Source organism: Hevea brasiliensis, chromosome 18 (assembly GCF_030052815.1).
Source record: "Hevea brasiliensis isolate MT/VB/25A 57/8 chromosome 18, ASM3005281v1, whole genome shotgun sequence".
In the NCBI taxonomy this organism is placed as follows: Eukaryota; Viridiplantae; Streptophyta; class Magnoliopsida; order Malpighiales; family Euphorbiaceae; genus Hevea; species Hevea brasiliensis.
This window is the reverse complement of record NC_079510.1, coordinates 28,077,619-28,098,422: the sequence shown is the minus strand read 5'-3', so window position 1 is coordinate 28,098,422 and position 20,804 is coordinate 28,077,619. Positions and strand designations below refer to the sequence as shown.

Here is a 20,804-nt window from a genome sequence, read left to right as displayed (position 1 = left end):
ATTATTATTAAAAGTATAAAAGTTTGAATTATATAATAAGAAATTTAGATTTAAAAAAACTAAAAAAATAAGGATGGTAATTTATTTTTTTATATAATAATGACATAATATATTGGATTACAATAATTTAAAAAAAATAAATTTAAATTCAAAGATTTAGGCTCTATTTATTTTATAAAGAATAATTTTTAAATATTTTGTGAAAATATTTTTTATTATTTAATTATAATTTTAAATTAATGATATATATTTATTTTATATATGTATATAATATTTATATTTTAATAAAATTATTAAAATTTTAAAAATAAAAATTAATTAAAAAAATAAAAATAATTTTTCTTAAAAATATTTAATTTTTTCTATCATAAAATTTTTTTATTGATTAATTTTTTTAAATACATTAAACGTGAAAATTGTAAAAAATATTTTTAATAAAATAAATAAAGCCTAAGAATAAATAAAATTAGCGATTTCAACTTAAGATACTTTTAATTTTTCTCTTTCTTGTTTTATTGGTTTAATTGGCATAGGCACAATGATTTAAATAAAAGTAACTAAAAGGAAAAATATGGAAGATTTAAAATGGAGCATTTCCACGTACACATATGTTCTATGTCAGCTGTTTCGCTCTGGAAGATAAAAAAGACAAAACCAAACAAGCCCCAACACATGATGTCTTTTACTCCTCTCTTCTCCTCCTCTCTTCTTTCTCCTCTAAACTAAATAAGCAGATAAATTTATAACAGAGGCCCCTTTCTCTCTCTCTCGCGTCCTCTTTGTTTATGTTTGTTTTGGTTGAAACTTGAAGTTGCAGAGCTATGGCGGAATCGGTAGAGCTGCCGAGTCGGTTGGCGATCCTCCCATTCAGAAACAAGGTCCTTTTGCCTGGGGCTATTATTCGGATTCGTTGCACTTCTCCGAACAGGTTTCTCTGGTTCCTGAGTTTAGTTTAATCAATGGATGAGATTGATTTCTTTCATTTTCTTTTTTTTTTTTCTGAATTTTGAAGTTTATGTTTATGATTTTGGTTTTGTTAGCTGGATGATGGTTGATGATTAATTAGCTGTGAGTTGCGCGTTTCTGTTTGGAATACTAATGAAAATGGTGCGTTTTTTACTGGTTTATAGTGTGAAATTGGTGGAACAAGAGCTATGGCAGCGGGAGGAGAAGGGTTTGATAGGCATTTTGCCTGTTAGGGATGCAGCGGCGGAGGAGACTGCATCTGTGGGCCCCATGTTAACTCAAGGTAATCATTTCCTTTTTCTTCTGCTCTGCTTCCGTGTGCCTTTGAATATAAGATCATTTTTTAAAAAAAAATTATCATGATTAGGTGTTGGAAGTGATTCTGGGGATAGAAGCTCCAAAATTCAAGTTGGTAACTCTGATAATCTTAAACTTGATGGCAAAAATCAGCAGGAAGTTATTCGTTGGCATAACAGGTTTGCTCTTAATTAAAATCTTTTACTATGATGTTGCTTTTGACGGATAGTCTTTGTTTTGGCAGACATTTCTCATTTTTTCCTTCCATATACTGTTTTGGGAAAAAGGGAAAAACTTCGTTCTATCTTTTGGCTCAGATTTGTGCTTCTGTTTTGTTTTTGATTTCTAAGGGGAGTGGCGGCTCGGGCTCTGCATTTGTCGAGAGGAGTGGAGAAACCCAGTGGAAGAGTGACGTACATAGTTGTTCTTGAAGGTTTGTGCAGATTCAGTGTCCAAGAGCTTAGCAAAAGAGGGATGTATCACACTGCACGAATATCTTCCCTTGAGATGACAAAGGCTGGTTAGTTTTGAATGAAATTCTTTCCTCTGTACACATATTGGTGTTACTTCTTCAGTCTAAGATTTTCATGGTTCATGTATTCATTTTAAAAGATTAAAAACAATTTTGAATTTCTAACATCAAAACACTAAATTCATAGTCAAATACTCAATCTGTTCCAGTTCTAGTTTCAGTTCTACTTCAGTTTCGATTTTGGTTCGATTTCAGTTTGGGTCATGATTCTTGCAACTAAAAAGTAAAGCATTCTTGGATTCATTTTAAAAGAGTTAAAACAATATTGAATGTCCAACATCAAAACACCAATAAAATTAATAGTCAAATACTCAATTCTGATATTGGTACTATGAATTTTCTTGAATTTCTTGACTGCATCATGATTGAGCACCAATGAAGTTAATAAGTTCATCAATTGGTGTGCTTAGTTGTTTCTTTTTGTCTCATCTTAACTAGAGATGGAGCAAGTGGAGCAAGATCCTGATTTTATATCACTGTCTCGCCAGTTTAAAGCAACTGCCATGGAACTTATTTCAGTTCTTGAACAGGTTATTCTTCTGCTAAATTTTTGAGAAATAAAATTGTGGAAATGTCCATCTCTCTCTTCCTCTCTCTCTCTCTCTCTCTCTCTCTCTCTTATGTATTCACATTATGTCAGTAACTATGTCATTGTAAGAAATGCTTGCTGGAAACTTGATCTGGAAACAGTTTTATACAAGCCTGGTAATTTTATAATAATATTTATTATGTTTGTTTGATCCTGTTCGTTACAAACACGTGCACTCTCTCTCTCTCTCTCTCTCTCTCTCTCTCTCTCTCTCTCTCTCTCTCTCTGAGATAGAGAGGGAGGTATTCCACCTTAAGTCTTGTTGCATGCTTGTATGGCTTGTCCTGTGCACTGTAGATAGTAATATTGGATACGTTGACATATTGTTCGCCATTATTGGTATTTTATTTCATTGCTAGAGGCAATAGTGATTGTTGCATTGACTTTCTTGCATATGCATTATGGTAATTTGAATTAATGAGGCATCTTTCATTGTCTTTTTTCGTTATCGATAAGTTTTAAAGTCAGTGTAATCAAGATACAGATGCAACATAGTTGGTTTCTAAATTTTTTTGTTTCTGTGCTCTTTAAGTTGATTGGGATTGCCTTGTGATTACTCTTATAATATTTCTTGAGATTTATGTTTAATTTGGTGTCCAGGGATTTCATTTGTAGCATGAGTACTGACATGACTATTATTAGAGATTTTTCTCATTATACTTAAGAGGTTTTTTGTATTTTGTTAATTGTACATTATTAATTGTACAACTACTGTAGTTGTGGTTCCATAAATTTGGCAAATCTCTAAGCTATCATTTCCTTACATTGAGGGGGAATTTAAACAAAGTTCCCTTGCAACCTAAAATATTGGGAGCAGGGGAGCCAATGCCTTTGGAATTTGGACAGCTTAGAAGTATGTGATATACGTATCATATTTAAGCTTATTTTTGTATTATATAGCAAATACTATGGTATTAACCCTATTTTATTTTATTTTATTTTTTTCAAATCCTTTTGACAAAATGAATGTAATTGCCATCATTGACTTGCTTAGTTTGGGAATATTGATATGCATGTAAACATAGAATGTATAACACAGTGCTACTGGAGCCACATTTTTCTAGTGAGTATTCACTTTTATTGATTGGTGAATGGAATGAAGGTTATAGAGGATTTTCTTTTTAATTCTATTACTAAAGAAATGTTATCTTATTCTCAGTGTGTTTGATATTATGTTATCACTCTGTCAATAATTATTGTTTCATTTATCCTCATAGAAGCAAAAAACTAGTGGAAGGACAAAAGTTCTTTTGGAAACAGTCCCAGTTCACAAATTGGCGGATATTTTTGTTGCTAGCTTTGAGATGAATTTTGAAGAGCAGCTATGTATGTTGGATTCAGTTGATCTGAAAGTAAGGCTTTCAAAAGCTACAGAGCTAGTTGATAGGCATTTACAGGTGATTATTTATGTTATTTAACATTTTTGGTGTGTTTATTTCTAATCAACTTGATGCTTTTTTCTGGCCTTTATAGAGTCATGTTAATTTCTACCTGTGACAGTCAATACGTGTAGCAGAGAAGATTTCACAAAAGGTTGAGGGACAATTATCAAAATCACAGAAAGAGTTTCTTCTGCGCCAGCAGGTTTGTGTCAACTGCAGTCTGTTTTTGCTAAATTGTTGCTTATGTGGTATTCTTTTATAAATTTACCTACTTAACTTATTCCAGTTTTTGTGCTAATCCATTTGAAACATGTTTTAGATGAGAGCTATAAAAGAGGAGCTTGGTGACAATGATGATGATGAAGATGATGTGGCTGCATTAGAAAGAAAGATGCAAAGTGCAGGAATGCCTTCAAATATCTGGAAGCATGCCCAGAGGGAGTTAAGGTATATATTTTTTTGGGAAGATGGGAATAGAGGATGATGGTCATCTTTGGTTAAATAATAAAAAGTATCTAGCCATGGGTTTTAGGCGACTGAATATTGATGTGAACTACTATTATTTTTGGAAGGCATTTTTTGGAGAAATGTCAGTCACATGATTCGGGTCAAATTTCTTTAATTCTGAAATGAGTCTCATGGATGATGAAGGTGTTAAACCCCTGATGTACAAACTTTCCATAGCTTTTTCATGGTAAGATTGTGCAAACTATGGCACTTGAGAGCTGTCTCATGTTTTTTCCCTCAGTGTGTTCTGTATCAAATCTATCTGACTGTGGTTGGACAACCCAGCTCTTATTAGGACTGGGCCCTTGCATGGTACCCAGTTAGACCGTATTCTACCATTCTCATTTGGAAATTCTAGGCCACTGAGCTTCTTATCTTTGAATGGTATGTCATAAGAGTTCTGATCCTAATTTTGTGTTGAGAGTCATCTATGATATGTTGCAGTCTTCAATCTCTAGTTGTTTTTTGGGGGGTATTACTGGATGTTCCTCTAAAGAGGAGTGACCAAATTGGGCTTAATTTTGATGGGATTTCAAACTCAGGGGCTTTCTGATCAGTATATTTTGGTCAGACATTTTGGCATTCAGGAGAGTGTTTCTGATTTTAAAGAACTAGCATTAATAGCTCTTTTGTATTTTGGAGCTTTCTTGCTATCTTCTCTTTTCTTTTCATTGTCAATAAGTGGACCCCTTCTCTCCCTTTATGTTTATTCTGCTTTGATGTCTCATTAAGAGAAATAGAAGAGAGAGAAAAAAATGGAACACTTTCTGTTAGGTTATTGAGAAGCTGCTTTGATTTTTTTAAGAAGCTTTATAGCGTGCCCATTAAGCTAGGTTCTGATAGTTATAACTTTTAGTAACCACCTGTGTGAGTATTTTTTTATGAAATGTGGTCACTGTTAATTGCCAATTCTGTCTTCTGATTTTTTTGGGGGAAGCGTGATTTATTTAAACCAGTTTCAATCTGATGCAACATTGTGAAGGTGAAGAAGTCTCAAAGCAAGGCAGAAATTGGTCATCCTAATTTAGAAAGCTATCACCTCTTTCCGATTTGTGCGTAGCACAGTAATGCTAGTTTGAAGGTTCCAACCCCTGCCCTCACCCACAACTAGTTTTAGTTGAGCTTATTTTCAATTGGACCATTAGGTGGAAAGTTCTAGTTAAGAAATCTGAATAGAAGTATCAAACAAAGCAGCACAATGGCTTTTGGCGAATGCACCATCAATTAGAATTTCACTAAATGCTCCATTTGTTTCTTGGAAAATATTTTTCTTGGAAAATATTTTCCATTGTTGCTGTGCATAGAAAAATTGGTCCATTGAAAATGTGTTCTCGGTCAAAGGGAAACCTTAGCCAATTTTTAGCGATGGCAAGTCACTGGACTGCGATGAGTTCGTAAGAGGGAAAGAAATCTATAAGGTGACCCCTGAAGGTCACATACCCATTACTGTGCCATCCACCATCCACTGTCAACTGCTGTTGGCTGTCGTCAGTTGTTGTTGGCTGCTGCACTACTCTGGCAACTATCATGATTTAGCCTTTCTTCTGTTTAATTTCATATCCTATTTGATGGAAAATGAGAGAAGTTATTGCAATTTTCTGTTTTCACCTCAATACGTGATAGAAATTAATTTCCATTAATTTTCAATGCTACACCCAAACAGTGGAAAATAATTCATTTTTCCAGAGAACTTCTTCTAAAGAAAATATTTTCCATAGACAAGTTATTGTCCCACAAACAAATGTATTTATCAAACTTCAGTGTTGGTTTTCTTTGCACGTTGTGCTTTAATCAAGTGGACCTAAATTTTGTATTCTGGATATCTTGTGAAATTGCTCTGCTGATTATCTATCATATATATTTTGCATCTCAGGAGGCTTAAGAAAATGCAACCTCAGCAACCTGGATATAATAGTTCACGAGTTTACTTGGAGCTTCTTGCTGATCTGCCCTGGCAAAAGGCTAGTGAAGAAAATGATTTGGACCTAAAAGCTGCAAAAGAACGTCTTGACAGTGACCATTATGGCCTAGTCAAGGTCAAGCAACGAATTATCGAATATCTAGCTGTTCGCAAGGTTGATAGTTTCTACATGTTGGTTCCTGGAATGTACTTAATGCTTTAGGTTTCAACCAAATATTTATATTAATTGATATATTCATGTTGCAGCTTAAACCAGATGCAAGGGGCCCTGTCTTGTGCTTTGTTGGTCCTCCAGGAGTTGGGAAAACATCTCTGGCATCATCTATTGCTGCTGCACTTGGCAGAAAATTTGTTCGTATATCACTTGGTGGTGTTAAGGATGAGGCAGATATTAGAGGGCATAGGAGAACATACATTGGAAGCATGCCTGGGCGTCTTATTGATGGGTTAAAGGTAGAAAGTGTTTTCGTAGATAATTCTTTCCAATTCTTCCAATACATACTCCTTATATTTCTTGTTGCGTGTCATTCTGGAAGGCATGTGCATACACTTATTGCCCATATAATTCTGTTATGTTGTGTGTTATGTTATGTGTAAAGGAAATGAAGTAACAGTTTAATTGATTTCTTTTGTCAGTAGGAATTGCATTATCACTGAGCTCATACTCTGTTTGTGACTCTTCTTACGTTTTGACTTATTGAACTATTTAAATTTATCTAATTTACCACTCAACTTTTGTAGATAATGCCACTGGAATTAGTTCTTTAACTGTTATCACTTGTGATCTTACGTGTGTCTCTGGGGCTTGTCCCTCATGACACTTCTTCCTCGGAATGCGTGTTTGTGTTTACTTGCATCATTGATAATACTGTAAACTTATAATTACATGTACTTTCTGTGTTACTGGGCATGGTTATACAGTTTTTTTACCTGATGGTGGACATGTTGGCTCCCATGAAGGTGCATTAGAATTAGATTGTAGGTACCATATAAACCAGTCATCTGGATTTTTCTTCCTTTTTTTTTCCCCTGTGTAAGAATTGGTGGATCCTGATGCTATACCATCGGCAAATAGCTGTGCCTTTGGATGATGTAGATATTTTACAGACAGGGATTTGTTTATGATTGTTGTGCATATCATGATGATTCTCATTTTTAAGGGTGGTTTAATCATGTATGTTTACTTGAGTCATGAATGTATTTGTGGTTGAGTTAGACTCGTGACAATCTGTTTTTTTTGGCTTTCAGAGAGTAGGTGTTTGCAATCCAGTCATGCTGCTGGATGAGATTGACAAGACAGGTTCTGATGTGCGTGGGGATCCAGCTTCAGCTCTGCTGGAGGTTCTAGACCCTGAACAGAACAAGACATTCAATGATCAGTATCCTTCTTTCCTTTAGCATGTCGTTCAACAAATACTGGTTAGGATGAACGAGGCATATATTTTATTTCCTTTGCTGCTTTTTCCCCCTTTCTTTTAGCATAGGGAGATATATAGGAGTTACTTCATTTGGGTTGAGGAATGTTTTGAAATTATGGTGTGTGGTTAGATCTAAGATCCAATTGATATTATTTTTTAAAAATATTTGTAAACAGAGCTTCAGTCTTTGCACATGCTTTGCTTATTTGATTGAATTGCTGTTGTCACTTTTTAACAATATCATAATTGTACCAGTAGCTATTCCTTAATTGAAGTTCTATAGCTATTTGAATGTTCCGTTTGACCTTTCAAAGGTGATTTTTGTGGCTACTGCAAATAGGGCGCAGCCTATTCCTCCTCCACTCTTAGATAGGATGGAAGTCATTGAGCTCCCTGGATATACGCCTGAAGAAAAGCTTAGAATAGCCATGCGACATTTGATTCCACGAGTTTTGGATCAACATGGATTGAGTTCTGAATTCCTTCAAATTCCTGAGGTAGTTAATAATAACATAGGAGAGTTTATTATAAAAAATGTCATTTAATATTTTTTTATTGTTTCAATTTTCATAGTTAGTGACAACTTTACCCCTTGTCACCATGAGTCAAAACTCAAATTATTTGCTTGATAGGCCATTGTTCGAAGTTCTTAGTCGTATATATTGTTCTTCACGGATATTTCTTGTTGAAAGCAGTTGCTCAGTATTTTCAAATGTTCAAATCTGTGACATGAGGTGTTCATGCATTGTCTATCAATTTGATACCACTGTTTATTTTTATTTTTATTTGGCTTCAAGTTCCTGTTGGTATGACTTGAATATCCAAGTTTAAGTTGGGACTTATGACAATAGTGGTTTGTACATCTGCTGAATTTTAGAACCAGATCATCAATGTGTCTTTTTCTTCTATTAAACTCTTTGAGACCCCGAGTGCTTTTGGTATTTTGTAAGCTTGTCGTCCGGTTTTCTATTTCTTTCTAAGTAGTTCATCCAATCCTTGTATTTTTTTTTCCTTAAAAGTGTTTAAGAATGATTACAAGCAACAATTGCCAGTTTCTGCCATTATGACACTAGTCACACGAAAGCTGCAGACTGTCTGACTCATGTTTGACAATCTGGTTAATATTATTATTCCCAGGTCCAAATGCATTTCTTTCTTTCATTTTCTCTCTTCAGAGCCCATATATAAAATGAGAAAGAAAAGAAAGGTGCTTAATCGAAAACTCTTATTGGATGTGTTATTGTGTATGTTTTTTTATACATATTTTACAGGAATTTATATCCTGAATGGCTTTCCAATGTGGTAGGCTATGGTGAAACTTGTCATTCAGAGGTACACTAGGGAGGCTGGTGTCCGGAATCTGGAGAGGAACTTAGCTGCCTTGGCTCGTGCTGCTGCTGTAAGGGTTGCAGAGCAAGAACAAGCTGTTCCATTGAGCAAAGATATGCACCGTCTGGCATCTCCACTGTTGGAAAATAGACTTGCTGATGGAGCTGAAGTGGAAATGGAAGTCATTCCAATGAATGATAACAATCATGAGCTATCAAATTCATTCAGGGTTTCACCTTTGGTTGTAGATGAGGCAATGCTGGAGAAAGTACTAGGGGTAAATAATTCTGCTTATCGGCTCTTCCTTCCTCAACTGGATGGTTTATATTTGGGTTTCTTTAATCCTTGTGCGTGTTATTCAAGTGTTTCTTAATATTTTCTTGTCTGTTTAGCAATTAGCATTTGTTGGTTAACAATTGTACAATAGGGTGTTAAGCTTGTGTTGCTGGAACATTTGAAATGAAAAGTTTTATGGTTTTCATTCGAGTGAAAATTTGCTGCGGTAGATAATGTTTTTCTCTTCAAATTCAACACACTCCATTGAGGATGGCAACATGGATTGAGCTAAAAACCTAATAAGTGCACTAGTGGCGTCTAATGTCTGTTTTGCTGTGGTATATCATGCTATTGTGCGCAGTCTAGGACTTTTAGTTGATATGATCACACCTTTGGTGATTCTAATTGATGAATGGTCCTGATCACAGAACTAGCTTTTTTTAGCCCAAATGTTTTTGTTTCTCAATTACTTAAATAGTAAGTTGTGTTTGTCCTAATTCTGAACAGATCTAACATTCTTGTTCATTTGAATTTAATGCAGCCTCCAAGGTTTGATGATAAAGAAGCTGCAGAGCGTGTTTCAAATCCTGGTATATCAGTTGGTCTTGTTTGGACTACTTTTGGTGGAGAAGTTCAGTTTGTGGAAGCAACAGCTATGGTGGGAAAGGGTGAATTACATCTCACTGGGCAACTTGGTGATGTTATTAAAGAATCAGCACAAATTGCACTGACATGGGTAATTTATATCCTTGTCTCTCTCAGATCAATAATGCCAAGATAAATTGCTTTTAAATATTTATTGTGTATGATGGAATAATATTAAAAATTGCAACTGCATTTGCTTAGGCTACTCAAGAGGTTGCTTTTGCTAGTAAATTGTATGAGAAGATGGGTCAAATTTGCTTTATCTATTGCATCTCTCCCACTTTTCCTTTTCTATTCATTGTATCACGTTACTCTTTTTTATCCTATACTAGCTATTTTTTCTATTTCTTAAAAGGAAAGGGCAGTACTGTTTGCTGTTTAGTTGTTTTATATTCATTTCTTCAATACATCAACAGAAAATTTTCTATCAAAAGTGAAGATTTATCTCGAGTGTTTAAATTGCCTGTGACCCAATTAATGATTGCTCGTATCCTTTTAGTTCATGAGTTGGGCACCTGCAGCCATATGAAATATCTGATAACGAAATGTTCTCATGAAGTGAGTTGTCTGCTGAAAAGCGTACCATTTTCTACTTATGAAAGAAGTTTGAAAATCTCTTCTGAAATCGTAGGTACGAGCCAGGGCAACAGATCTTAAGTTAGCAGCTGCTCATGAAATTAATCTCCTTGAGGGCCGGGATATTCATATACATTTCCCTGCTGGGGCTGTACCCAAGGATGGGCCCTCAGCTGGTGTGACACTAGTAACTGCACTTGTTTCACTTTTCAGTCAGAGAAAAGTAAGAGCAGATACAGCAATGACCGGAGAGATGACTTTGAGGGGCCTTGTGCTTCCTGTTGGTGGTATTAAGGATAAGGTAATGTTCACCCTCATGCTTAGATAGTTTTGTTATCTACATCATACAGAGAGGAATTTAGCAATGGTGTATCTGTTGGCTTCAACTTAATTCATCATTATTCTATTTGGGGCAGAGTCATAAATTTACTCTGTTTTTGACCTCACAAGCTCCCTGATTTGTATGAATTTTAAGTGTTCAAATGTGTTTGTCTGTGCGTGTGAGTCTGTATTTTGTATATGTGGTTATGTGATGTTTGTGTTGGATTGAATTAGTGGCTATGGATTTGTCTTTAATATTACACTAAAATACCACCAAGCAATGGCCATATGGTACTGTCTTTCACTGAAGTTGTTAGGATTGATACCTTTTCTGCATACTGCATGATGACCACCCTCCAGCTAAGAAGTTGGGAATGTGAAAGATGAGGCTGTAGCAATTCTTTAACATCACAAGTTCGACTTCTAGTAAAACAGAATGTGTGAAACGAAAATTTTGGTCTTGTTTGGGTTTGCATTTGTCACAATAAATGAGGTGTATGCCTGAACTGATGGCCTTTAGTATTGTATTGGTTATTCTGTGGTCATTGTAATGGTGGTATGCTTAATCTATGAGCATATGCTGTGCTTTCTCAAATACTAATTTTTGGCCCTTCAGTGTGGAGGACCACTGTGTCTCAGCCGTGAAATTTAGCAGCTTAAATATCTTCATTGTTCCATATAAAATGGCATACTTATACTGGGAATGCGGATTCATATTCTGTTTTCTTGCAGATATTGGCAGCTCACCGTTATGGTATCCGGAGAGTAATATTACCAGAAAGAAATTTGAAGGATTTAGTGGAAGTACCAGCAGCTGTGCTTAGCAATCTGGAGGTGATTAACTTCTAATTGGGACTTAATGTTGGCCTATTTCGACCTATTTGGCTTCATATTATTAAAAATTTTTGATTGGGAACTTAGGTGATGTAGAACAAAGGGAAAGAACCAAGAAGAAGAGAAATCAAGGACCAATCCTTGGAAAAGAGAAATAATTCTCAAAATATTATTGATCTCATAGAAATTATCATAACAAAGCCTTCAAAATAATGAGAACCTCTATGTTTATATATAATGTTTGAATAACCATAATTAGGAATTGAGGATCCCAAGCTATTCAGGAATTGAAAAATCTCAATTTAATTAGGAACCTTAATCTAATTAGGGATACACTATTGTAAAAAAATCTCTAAAAGTTATTATTTTTTATATTTTTTCCTAAAGTAGGTACTCCTAAAATCTTTAGGACTATATTCTGCATCATTCCCCCTTGGTTGAAAAGAACTCGACTTCGTAGAGTTGACTTGCAAATAAGCATCCAAGAGAGAAGGATCTAAAGTTTGGAACTCCTCTTGTTGGATCCAAGTAGCATCAGAATTAGGACGGCCTTGCCACTTGACAAGAAATCTATGAAATCCACCTTGTGAGGAAGTAACGGACTCATCATCAAGCATAGTGTCAATGATATCTCTAGGCGGAGGAAGTGATGGCGACTTTGGCATAAGGTGACCTGCAGAAACACTATAAGGCAAAGTAGGAGGCTCAAAGGTGCTTCGATAAGGTGACAAGTCCTCTACATTAAAAACAGGACTAATATTAATACATTTAGGTAAGTCAAGTAAACACGCATTAGATCCAATTGTTTGCAAAATGGAGAAAAGGCCAAGGGCTCAAGCATGAAGTTTCTTTAGAGAATTTTTAGGAAATCTTTTAGGGCGAATACGAACCATGACATAATCACAAACATTGAATTCTTTATTCCTATGATGCGCATTAGAAGCAAGTTTGTAATTTTTATTACTTAAAGCAATCTTTCGCCTAATCTTAGCATGCAAATCATGAATATGTTGAGCAAAAGATATAGCAAGTTGTGAAACATAAATATCAGGTGGAAGAGGAACAAGGTCGACTGGAGTACGGGGAGAATAGCCGTAATCTCAAAAGTGCTTTTACCTGTGGAACGATTTAATGAATTGTTATAGGCAAACTCTACAATAGAAAGAACCAAATCCAATTACTTTGCTTTTCTCCTACAAGACACCTAAGCAAATCACCCAAGCTATGATTCATAACTTCAGTTTCACCATCTGTTTGAGGGTGAAAAGCTGAATAAAATTTCAATGTAGTGCCAAACAACTTCCAAAGCGTGTTCCAAAAGTAACTAACAAACTTGACATCCCTATCAGACACTATAGAAGAGGGTAAACCTAGCAATTTAATAACTTCCCTAAAAAACAGTGCAGCTACATGTGAAGCATCATATGTCTTGTTACATGGAATTAAATGTGCCATTTTAGAAAACCTATCCATTATTACTAAGATAGAATCATGCCCTTGAGTTGTTTTAGGTAACTCAAGAACAAAATCCATACTTACATCTTTCCAAGGGGTATGTGGAATAGGAAGAGGAGTGTCCAAACCAGTGTTATGTTTCTTAGCCTTAGCTAACTGACAAGTGTGATATTGTGAGACAATCCTAGCAACATCTCTCTTCAATGAAGGCCCATAGAACCTATCCTCAACAAGAGCAATGGTCTTATCTTTTTCAAAATGTTTTGTTAATCCACTTGCATGCAATTACCATACCAAAAATTCTCTAAGTGAAGTACGAGGAATGCACAATTTAGTAGCCTTGAATAAATAACCATCATGAATAACAAAATCAACAAAATCACGACGATTACCTATATTCACTTGAAAAATAAGACCAAAATCAGGACAAATATCATAATCACTTTTCATTCTATCAAATTGATGCGTGCTGAATGCGCTAATTAAATAAAATACTCTATTAGATTAATCAATTTGTAGCAAGAGCAAGTAGAGGCTAATCTCACAGAGAATGATTGACCAATCAACAGGGTGTACTCAAGCACTCACACACACTAACAATAAAAAAACAAGGAGTTTTGAATTTTATTAATTCTAAGGAAACTAAACTAAGCAAATTAAAGTAAAAGCTAAAAGTATGCAAATCACCAATGATCAAAGTGATAGAATGCAACTAAGAGAAATAACACAATATAGTAAATGGCTTAGTAGAAAGATATATATGCACCATGAAAATTAATTATCAATCATTGATAATAATGCAATAATTCATTCATTTGAATAAATTGGTTGTAGAAACCACTCAATTTTCCTATTTCTCCTTACTTATTAGATTAATTAAAGTAAGCGTCTAATTAACCCCTAACCAATTGAACCTTAGTCAAGTGCAAGATTTAGCTCAATGGTAGCTTTAACATACTAGAGAAATATTACCAATTCTAGATAACAATTACACAACAAGCGGTATAATCATTTAACCTAAACTATGAATCTCTAAGCAATATGATGAATTCACAAAGCATCACCTTTGCTACTGATGTAAATTTAATCAAGCAATTACGGGTTTAATCAACTATACTAGCATTAGACATACATGAATAATTAAGTAGTAGGCCTCCTAAATAATTAAAATGCCAGCTTTTCATGAATCACAAGAGAAACATAGATATTCAAGTGAAGAAAATAGTGATTTAATTGATAGCTCAAAATAGTCTCATGATAATTATTCCATAGTTTCAATAATCTTCTCTATTGAACAAGAAAACTACTCACTCATAGTAACAAAAGAAAACACAATTAAAATAACAAAAACAAAGAAGAACATGCTGCCTCTTTTTGAATGGAGTTTGAACAACTTGAATTTGATGTTGATGATGATGCTAACACACTCCAAAGGGATGTAGAAGTGCACCGCAAGCCAAAGAAGAAGAAGAAGAAATCACACTAGCAACTAGATCAAGTAATCGACACCTTTGAATGCGCATATAGGGAATTTGGCCACAATGAGTAGAAGGGAATTTATTAGCTCCAGATATGTATTTTGGACCCTTTTGTTAGAGAAAAATAAGTTAACTAAAACTCCAGATTTGATTTAGAAGTCATAATTGCATTATGACTTAATTCTCTCTCAAGAATCCTAGTTCAAGTAGGAAAACAAATTTAAAACAACTGTCTTTATATAGATTTGCTACTTGCACGACCTTGGAGACTTACACACCTCAATGTTATATATTTTGGGTCTTAAATGAGATAATTAAACCCACCAATTAAGTCCCTAACTCTTGATGTCACACAACTCAACATAAAAAGTTCGAACACACTCAATATGCGACTGTTAATGTAATATGGCTCAATTGTTCTCATTTTTCATGTGTCACCTCAAAATATGTTGATTAAGGTCCCTTTAAGCCCATAAGGTCAGATTTACACTCTAAATAGTGGATTACATACAAGCTCCATTAAGGCCATCTAAAGAAGCTAACCATGAGTTAATGTTCAAATTTGTTCATTTTTCACTAACCATTCATATAATCCTTCTTGGATTTTAAAAGCAGTTTTCCATTCATCACTTGGCCTAATCCTGATTTGATGATACCCACTACGCAAGTCAATTTTAGGAAACATACAAGATCTTGCAAACAAGTCCAACATATCCTGAAGTCTAGGAATTGGAAACCTATATTTAATAGTGATCTTGTTTATTGCTCTATTATTCACACATTTTCTAGGAACCATCTTTCTTAGGTGTCAAGAGTCCAGGAACAACACATGGATTAAGACTATGCCTACAAATCCCTTTGTCTAAAGATCTTCAACTTGCCTATTTAACTTAGCTCGTTCCATAGGGTTTATCCTATAATGAGGAAGATTAGGTAACTGTGATCTAGGAACTAAGTTAATAGCATGCTGAATGTCTCTCATTTGTGGTATCTCATTAGTAGAATGTCAGAAAACTCTTTTAACAAGTATTTTACCTCAAAGGAGGTGTCAGGTGCAGAATCACAAGGGACCTCTTTAGCTATGATAGCTAAGCAATGCTTTCCCTTCCTACTTTTTTAGAAGCCACATGATTCAAAATAGTAATTTTCTTTTAAACCATAAGTGAAGACTTAGGCTTTGGCTTTGAAGATGAGTTCTTTTGGGAAGGTTTGACAGGTGTCGGGATAATTTTCTTTCCATTAAACTTGAATACATAGGTGTTGTCCTTACCATGGTTAAGCACATCATGATCATATAAAGCCAAGGGCGACCTAAAACAATTTAAGCAACATCCATAGGTAAAATATTACAATAAATTTCATCTTTATAATGAACCATTTGGATGGGAACAAGACATTTTTTAGTGACAGATAAAGTTGTGTTATTTACCCAAGCAACCCTAAAAGGTTTAGGATGTGGTTCTACCTTAAGGTTAAGTCTATTAATGGCTTTCTTAGCTACCACATTCATAGTACTGCCCCCATCAATTACCAACTTGCATGACCTATCCTCACTTTTAACAAAAGTATGAAAGATGTTAGTACGTTTTCAATAATCATCAACAATAGTTGACAAAACACAGCGAACATTAACATGCTCATCATCTATATTTAGCTCATCATCACCAGAACAATCAATAGGTCCTACAATTTCTTTCTCATAATCAGATGAGTGATGCTCACTTTCATGTTCATCCTCATATGATTGTTCTAAAGCTAGTGCATGGTGTGAACACTGAGATGCAATATGACCTTTATCATGACAATGAAAACATTTTATGGAAGAGCTATTAGCTTAAGACCTACTAGATGCAACAATAGAATGGGTATTAGCAGAACCATTTGCTTTGCCTATGCTTTTTCCTGTGCTATCCTTAGAATTGAAAGATGATTTTGACATAGTTTTAAACTGACTTGGACTTACAGATTGTGGAGAAGATTTAGGTTGATATGATCTAACTAAATGTGAAACAAATCTACGGGAGGTGGGGAATTAGTAATAACTCTCAATCTCTAAAGCCTTGTGATAGGCTTCCTCTGTTGTTTCAGGAGAATGCAATTCGAGTTCCTTTTGAATGTCAAGTCTTAATCCATGAATAAACCGATGGAGTACAAGGAAAGGGTTCTCAAATGAATCACAAAATAAATCACATCTAAGCAAAGTTTACTCAAATTTTTCCATGTATTCAGTAACACTAGAGGTTGATTGCTTAATATTCATCATCTCATGTACTATGTTATACTTATAGGTACATACTTCTCCTTCAACTTACTTTTCATGATAGCCCATTGAGTAATAGGAGGCTTATTCAAGCGTTTCATATTGCATCGAACACTTTGTCAATATTTTCTAGCAGTTCTAGTCAATTTTATTTTGGCAAAATGAACACGCTCCAAATCAGATATGTGAATAAAATCACAATACTCCTCTATCCCATCTAAACAATCAATGAAAAACATTACGATCCAATTTTTCATTATATTCAAGAGCAGTTAGTTTGACCTTCCTAGTGATATCAACATGTTCATTATTAGCATATCTAGGAGGTTGCCTATGGTTTCCATCAAAGAGTCTACCATGAGGATTAGGTTGCTTATGGTTCCTATCAAAGGCCTTACCATGAGGATCATAATACTCAAAATGAGGATTTTGTCTAAAATGAATGTTTGGTGGTGCATCAAGAGCATGCTTATCATAACTGATATGTGTCATTTTTTCAAAGTGCAAAGGCATATTGCCAACAGGATTAAATCTTACTTGTTTTGTTGCTATATTACTACCCCTATGAGATGCTTTTTGTGTGGCTGGTGTATAAGTTGCAGTAGGTGCAGACTCAACAGAATGAGGTGACCTTAGGTGTTGCTTAACAGACTCTTCTTCTATTTCAGTTTGTTTGCCCATAGCTTTCAGATGTTCAGCAATTTGTTCCACTTGTATTTTTTTTTTTTTAATTCAACAAATTTACGTTGATCATGTAATGTGGAATTAAGGGATGGGTGTGATTGTGAAGTAGAGGCATGGTGCTTATCTTTAGTCATAATGGATGCTAAGCAGACTAAAATTACTAAAATTAATGTAAATAACAAACTTAATGCAAACACACATTAATAAGAATATTAAACTCAATTTTAATGATTATGTCAAAGTTATGGGTGATTGTATTGGATGTATATGGCTTATAAGTAGAGAGATAAAATAAAAGGAATGGAACAGTTTAGGGCTAATGTTACATTGGTAAGGTGAGTTTATGAAGCAAAATCTTGGATCTAAAACACCTTACAAAACTATCCAATTTATGAATAATAATCAAGTTTCAAGTAAAGAAGCATACCTTATTGAGAATACAAAATTTAGCCTCAGATTCTTTTTTGCAAAAACGGATGCCAAAATCAGACTAAGAATGTCGAAATTAGTCAGGTCGCTTTCAATTTTTTGTTGACGTGGCAGTGATGGTTGATGTGGTGATGAGATGGCAAGCACTTTTGGTGATGTGGCACTTGATAGCTGATGTGGCAATGACATGATGATGAGGTGTTAGTGTTGATGTGGCACTTGATGGTTGATGTGGCGATGGTTTTCTGGGTTTCGGTTTCACGAGGTTTTTCTTTCTGTTTTTTTTTTTGAATAATCAGTAAACTTGGTAGAAATTTAAGCAAGGTAGAAGGGAATATGGGACCACACAGTGGAAGGTTGGGATTTTAGAAGGCAAGAACACAAGTTTAAAGGCTTGAAAGTTTGCGGAAGGTAAAGAAATTTGGATTGATTTTGGGTGCTGATACCAAAATTAATGCAGAACAAAGGGAAAGAACCAATAAGAAGAGAAATCAAAGATCAATTATTGAAAAAGAGAACTAATTCTCAAGACATTATTGATTTCATAAAAATTGTCATAACAAAGCCTCCAAAGTAATGAGAACCTTTAGGTCTATCTATAGTGTTTGAATAACCCTAATTAGGAATTGAGGATCCCAAACTATTTAGGAATTGAAGAATCCCAATTTAATTAGGAACCCTAATCTAATTAAGGATACACAATCATTAAAAAATCTCGGTAAGTTCTTATTTTCTATATGTTTTTTTTTAAGTAGGTACTCCTAAAATCTTTAAAAATATATTCTGTATCATTAGGCTTTGTTTATTTGTGAAAAATAACTTGTTTGTGGAAATTACTTTACATAAGAAAACATTTTTTGAGCAAATAATTTTTGTTTAGTTGCCATGCTTAAAAACAAATTATTTTGTGAAGTTTGGAGTGTGCCTAAAACTGGTAATTTTCTTTTAATTTATAATACTATAAAAATGTTTGGATTATAAAAGCTTCATTTTTCCAACATTTATTGTTGAATATGTGAAAAAGAAATGGTAAATTGTAGCGGCTACCAAGGATGACTATTGATGGTTGGTACTTGGTAAACTAAGTAGATATATGTTTGTTATCATGTTTCATAAGTTTATTCATATGTAGATATATGTTTGTTATCATGTCTTCATAAGTTTATTCATATGTTAATAATTTTATCAAAATTTAAAAAATGACTTTCTCTTTTGAGAAGAGGAAGTTGATGTCCTTGAAAATTCAGTCCCCTTTTCGAATTAGGAAAATATTTTTTATTGATTATTTTTTTTTAGCATTCTAAATGTTAGAAAATGAAAAAAAAAAAAATTCTCTAGAAAAAAATTTTCCGTGAAACAAATGCAGCCTTAATATTTAATTGAATTGTTAGCCACATTCTCTCCTAAAGAGAAGGTTCTGAGATCAATTCCTTCTCACGATTTTTGCCTTGCATGTTTCTGCGGCTCAATTTCTTTGATGTTCAAATGGGCTTTTGTTTGCACTATACGAACTGTATCATTGACCCCTACTTATTTTCCATATTCTTTAATTTTTTTCAGATTTTTCTAGCCAAGCGAATGGAAGATGTGTTGGAGCAGGCATTTGAAGGTGGTTGCCCGTGGAGACAACACTCAAAGTTATGACAATAATACCCTTTTTAGGGTTGGAATATTTATTGAATCTATGATTATGATGATGAGAGAGAGAGAGAGAGAGAAGAGTTCATCTGCTGCCTCCAGTGAGTGGGTATGTAAGCATTAACAAGTTCAACGGGTGGTGTCTTCAACATGAGGGACGAGTACGGTGCAAAGGGAACTAATCATTCTCGTCTGTCAATATTTCCAGCAGGATATATCTCCTCACTCCCCGCTGCCCTGAGGTAAATTCAAATAGTGTTTAATTTAATATTTAATTGAGAGGCAAAGCTTACCATTTGATTTATAGTGACTTATTTTTAATTTGTTATTGAGCTTCGAGAATCGTCTCTTAGGTCTATATTGTGTTTGTTTATGGCACTTGACTGTAAATATGGAAGGAACTACTCCATGCCAGAGTTCAGTTGATCAAGACGTTGAAATGATAACTGTTAAAAGTTTCAATTGATAGGTGCTTAAGCACTTTGTATGTGGTCTGCACTGGGTTAATTTCACCTGTAACTTCAATTGGAATTAATAATATCATTCAACTTTTAAAGTGTAACATAGTATAAAGCCCATGGACTAAATAATTAATTTCTCAAGATTTAAAGAGTAAAGTGTAATACATGATAAAAATCATGGACTAAATTATAAATCTCTCTAATAATAATACATCATTGTTAAGGTAGGTTTAGAGCGAGGAACCTATTTGTCTCCACCCAATAATTGATAGAGGGCAGCATGAAGTCAGGAAAAATTGGTCAAGCTCAGGACGAGTATTAATGTTGTCTATAGTTTCCGGGTCGATTAATGATTTTCCGTTTATTCTGCAATGAAGAAAGATGTGAGGTTGGTCGCCTGGGTAGTAAGGCTACTTCGACGCCCAAGTTAACAGATGCTATAGGAGAAAGTGAATACTGAAAATATGAAAGGAATAAAATGTATACATTGGCTATTAGCATGACTTCTATTTACAAGATAAGGGATAATTCCCTTTCATCATATTCGGGATCTTGTTAATTCACATTCAACTGCCTTCTTTCATATATTGTGGAAATTAGAGATTTGCGGTTTTAATTTCGGTTCGATTCTTTGTAAGAATCAGAATCATAATCGAATTTTGATTCTTTCATTTTTTAGAATTAAAAGAGAAATCAAATTTCGGTTTCGGTTTCGGTTTGGTTCTAAGTGTTTTCGGTTTTGATTCGGTTCTAGTCTCGATTCCACTCCTTGTTCGGTTCTTGTTTTAAATTTTGATTTAGTTCTC

The 20,804-nt window shown here is 34.4% G+C and overlaps 1 protein-coding gene across 1 annotated transcript; it reads left to right on the top strand.

The window, feature by feature from the left end:
* Positions 1-641: 641 nt before the first annotated feature.
* LOC110655131 (lon protease homolog 2, peroxisomal) lies at positions 642-20,024 on the top strand. The gene is made up of 17 exons (XM_021811327.2): positions 642-928; positions 1,131-1,249; positions 1,334-1,442; positions 1,614-1,783; positions 2,234-2,325; positions 3,602-3,781; positions 3,885-3,968; positions 4,086-4,213; positions 6,147-6,348; positions 6,441-6,647; positions 7,443-7,573; positions 7,896-8,109; positions 8,919-9,218; positions 9,759-9,953; positions 10,494-10,739; positions 11,492-11,593; positions 19,460-20,024. The coding sequence occupies exons 1-17, from the start codon at positions 822-824 to the stop codon at positions 19,541-19,543; spliced, it is 2,670 nt and encodes an 889-aa protein (XP_021667019.2). The 5' UTR covers positions 642-821; the 3' UTR covers positions 19,544-20,024.
* The last annotated feature ends 780 nt before the right edge of the window (positions 20,025-20,804 follow it).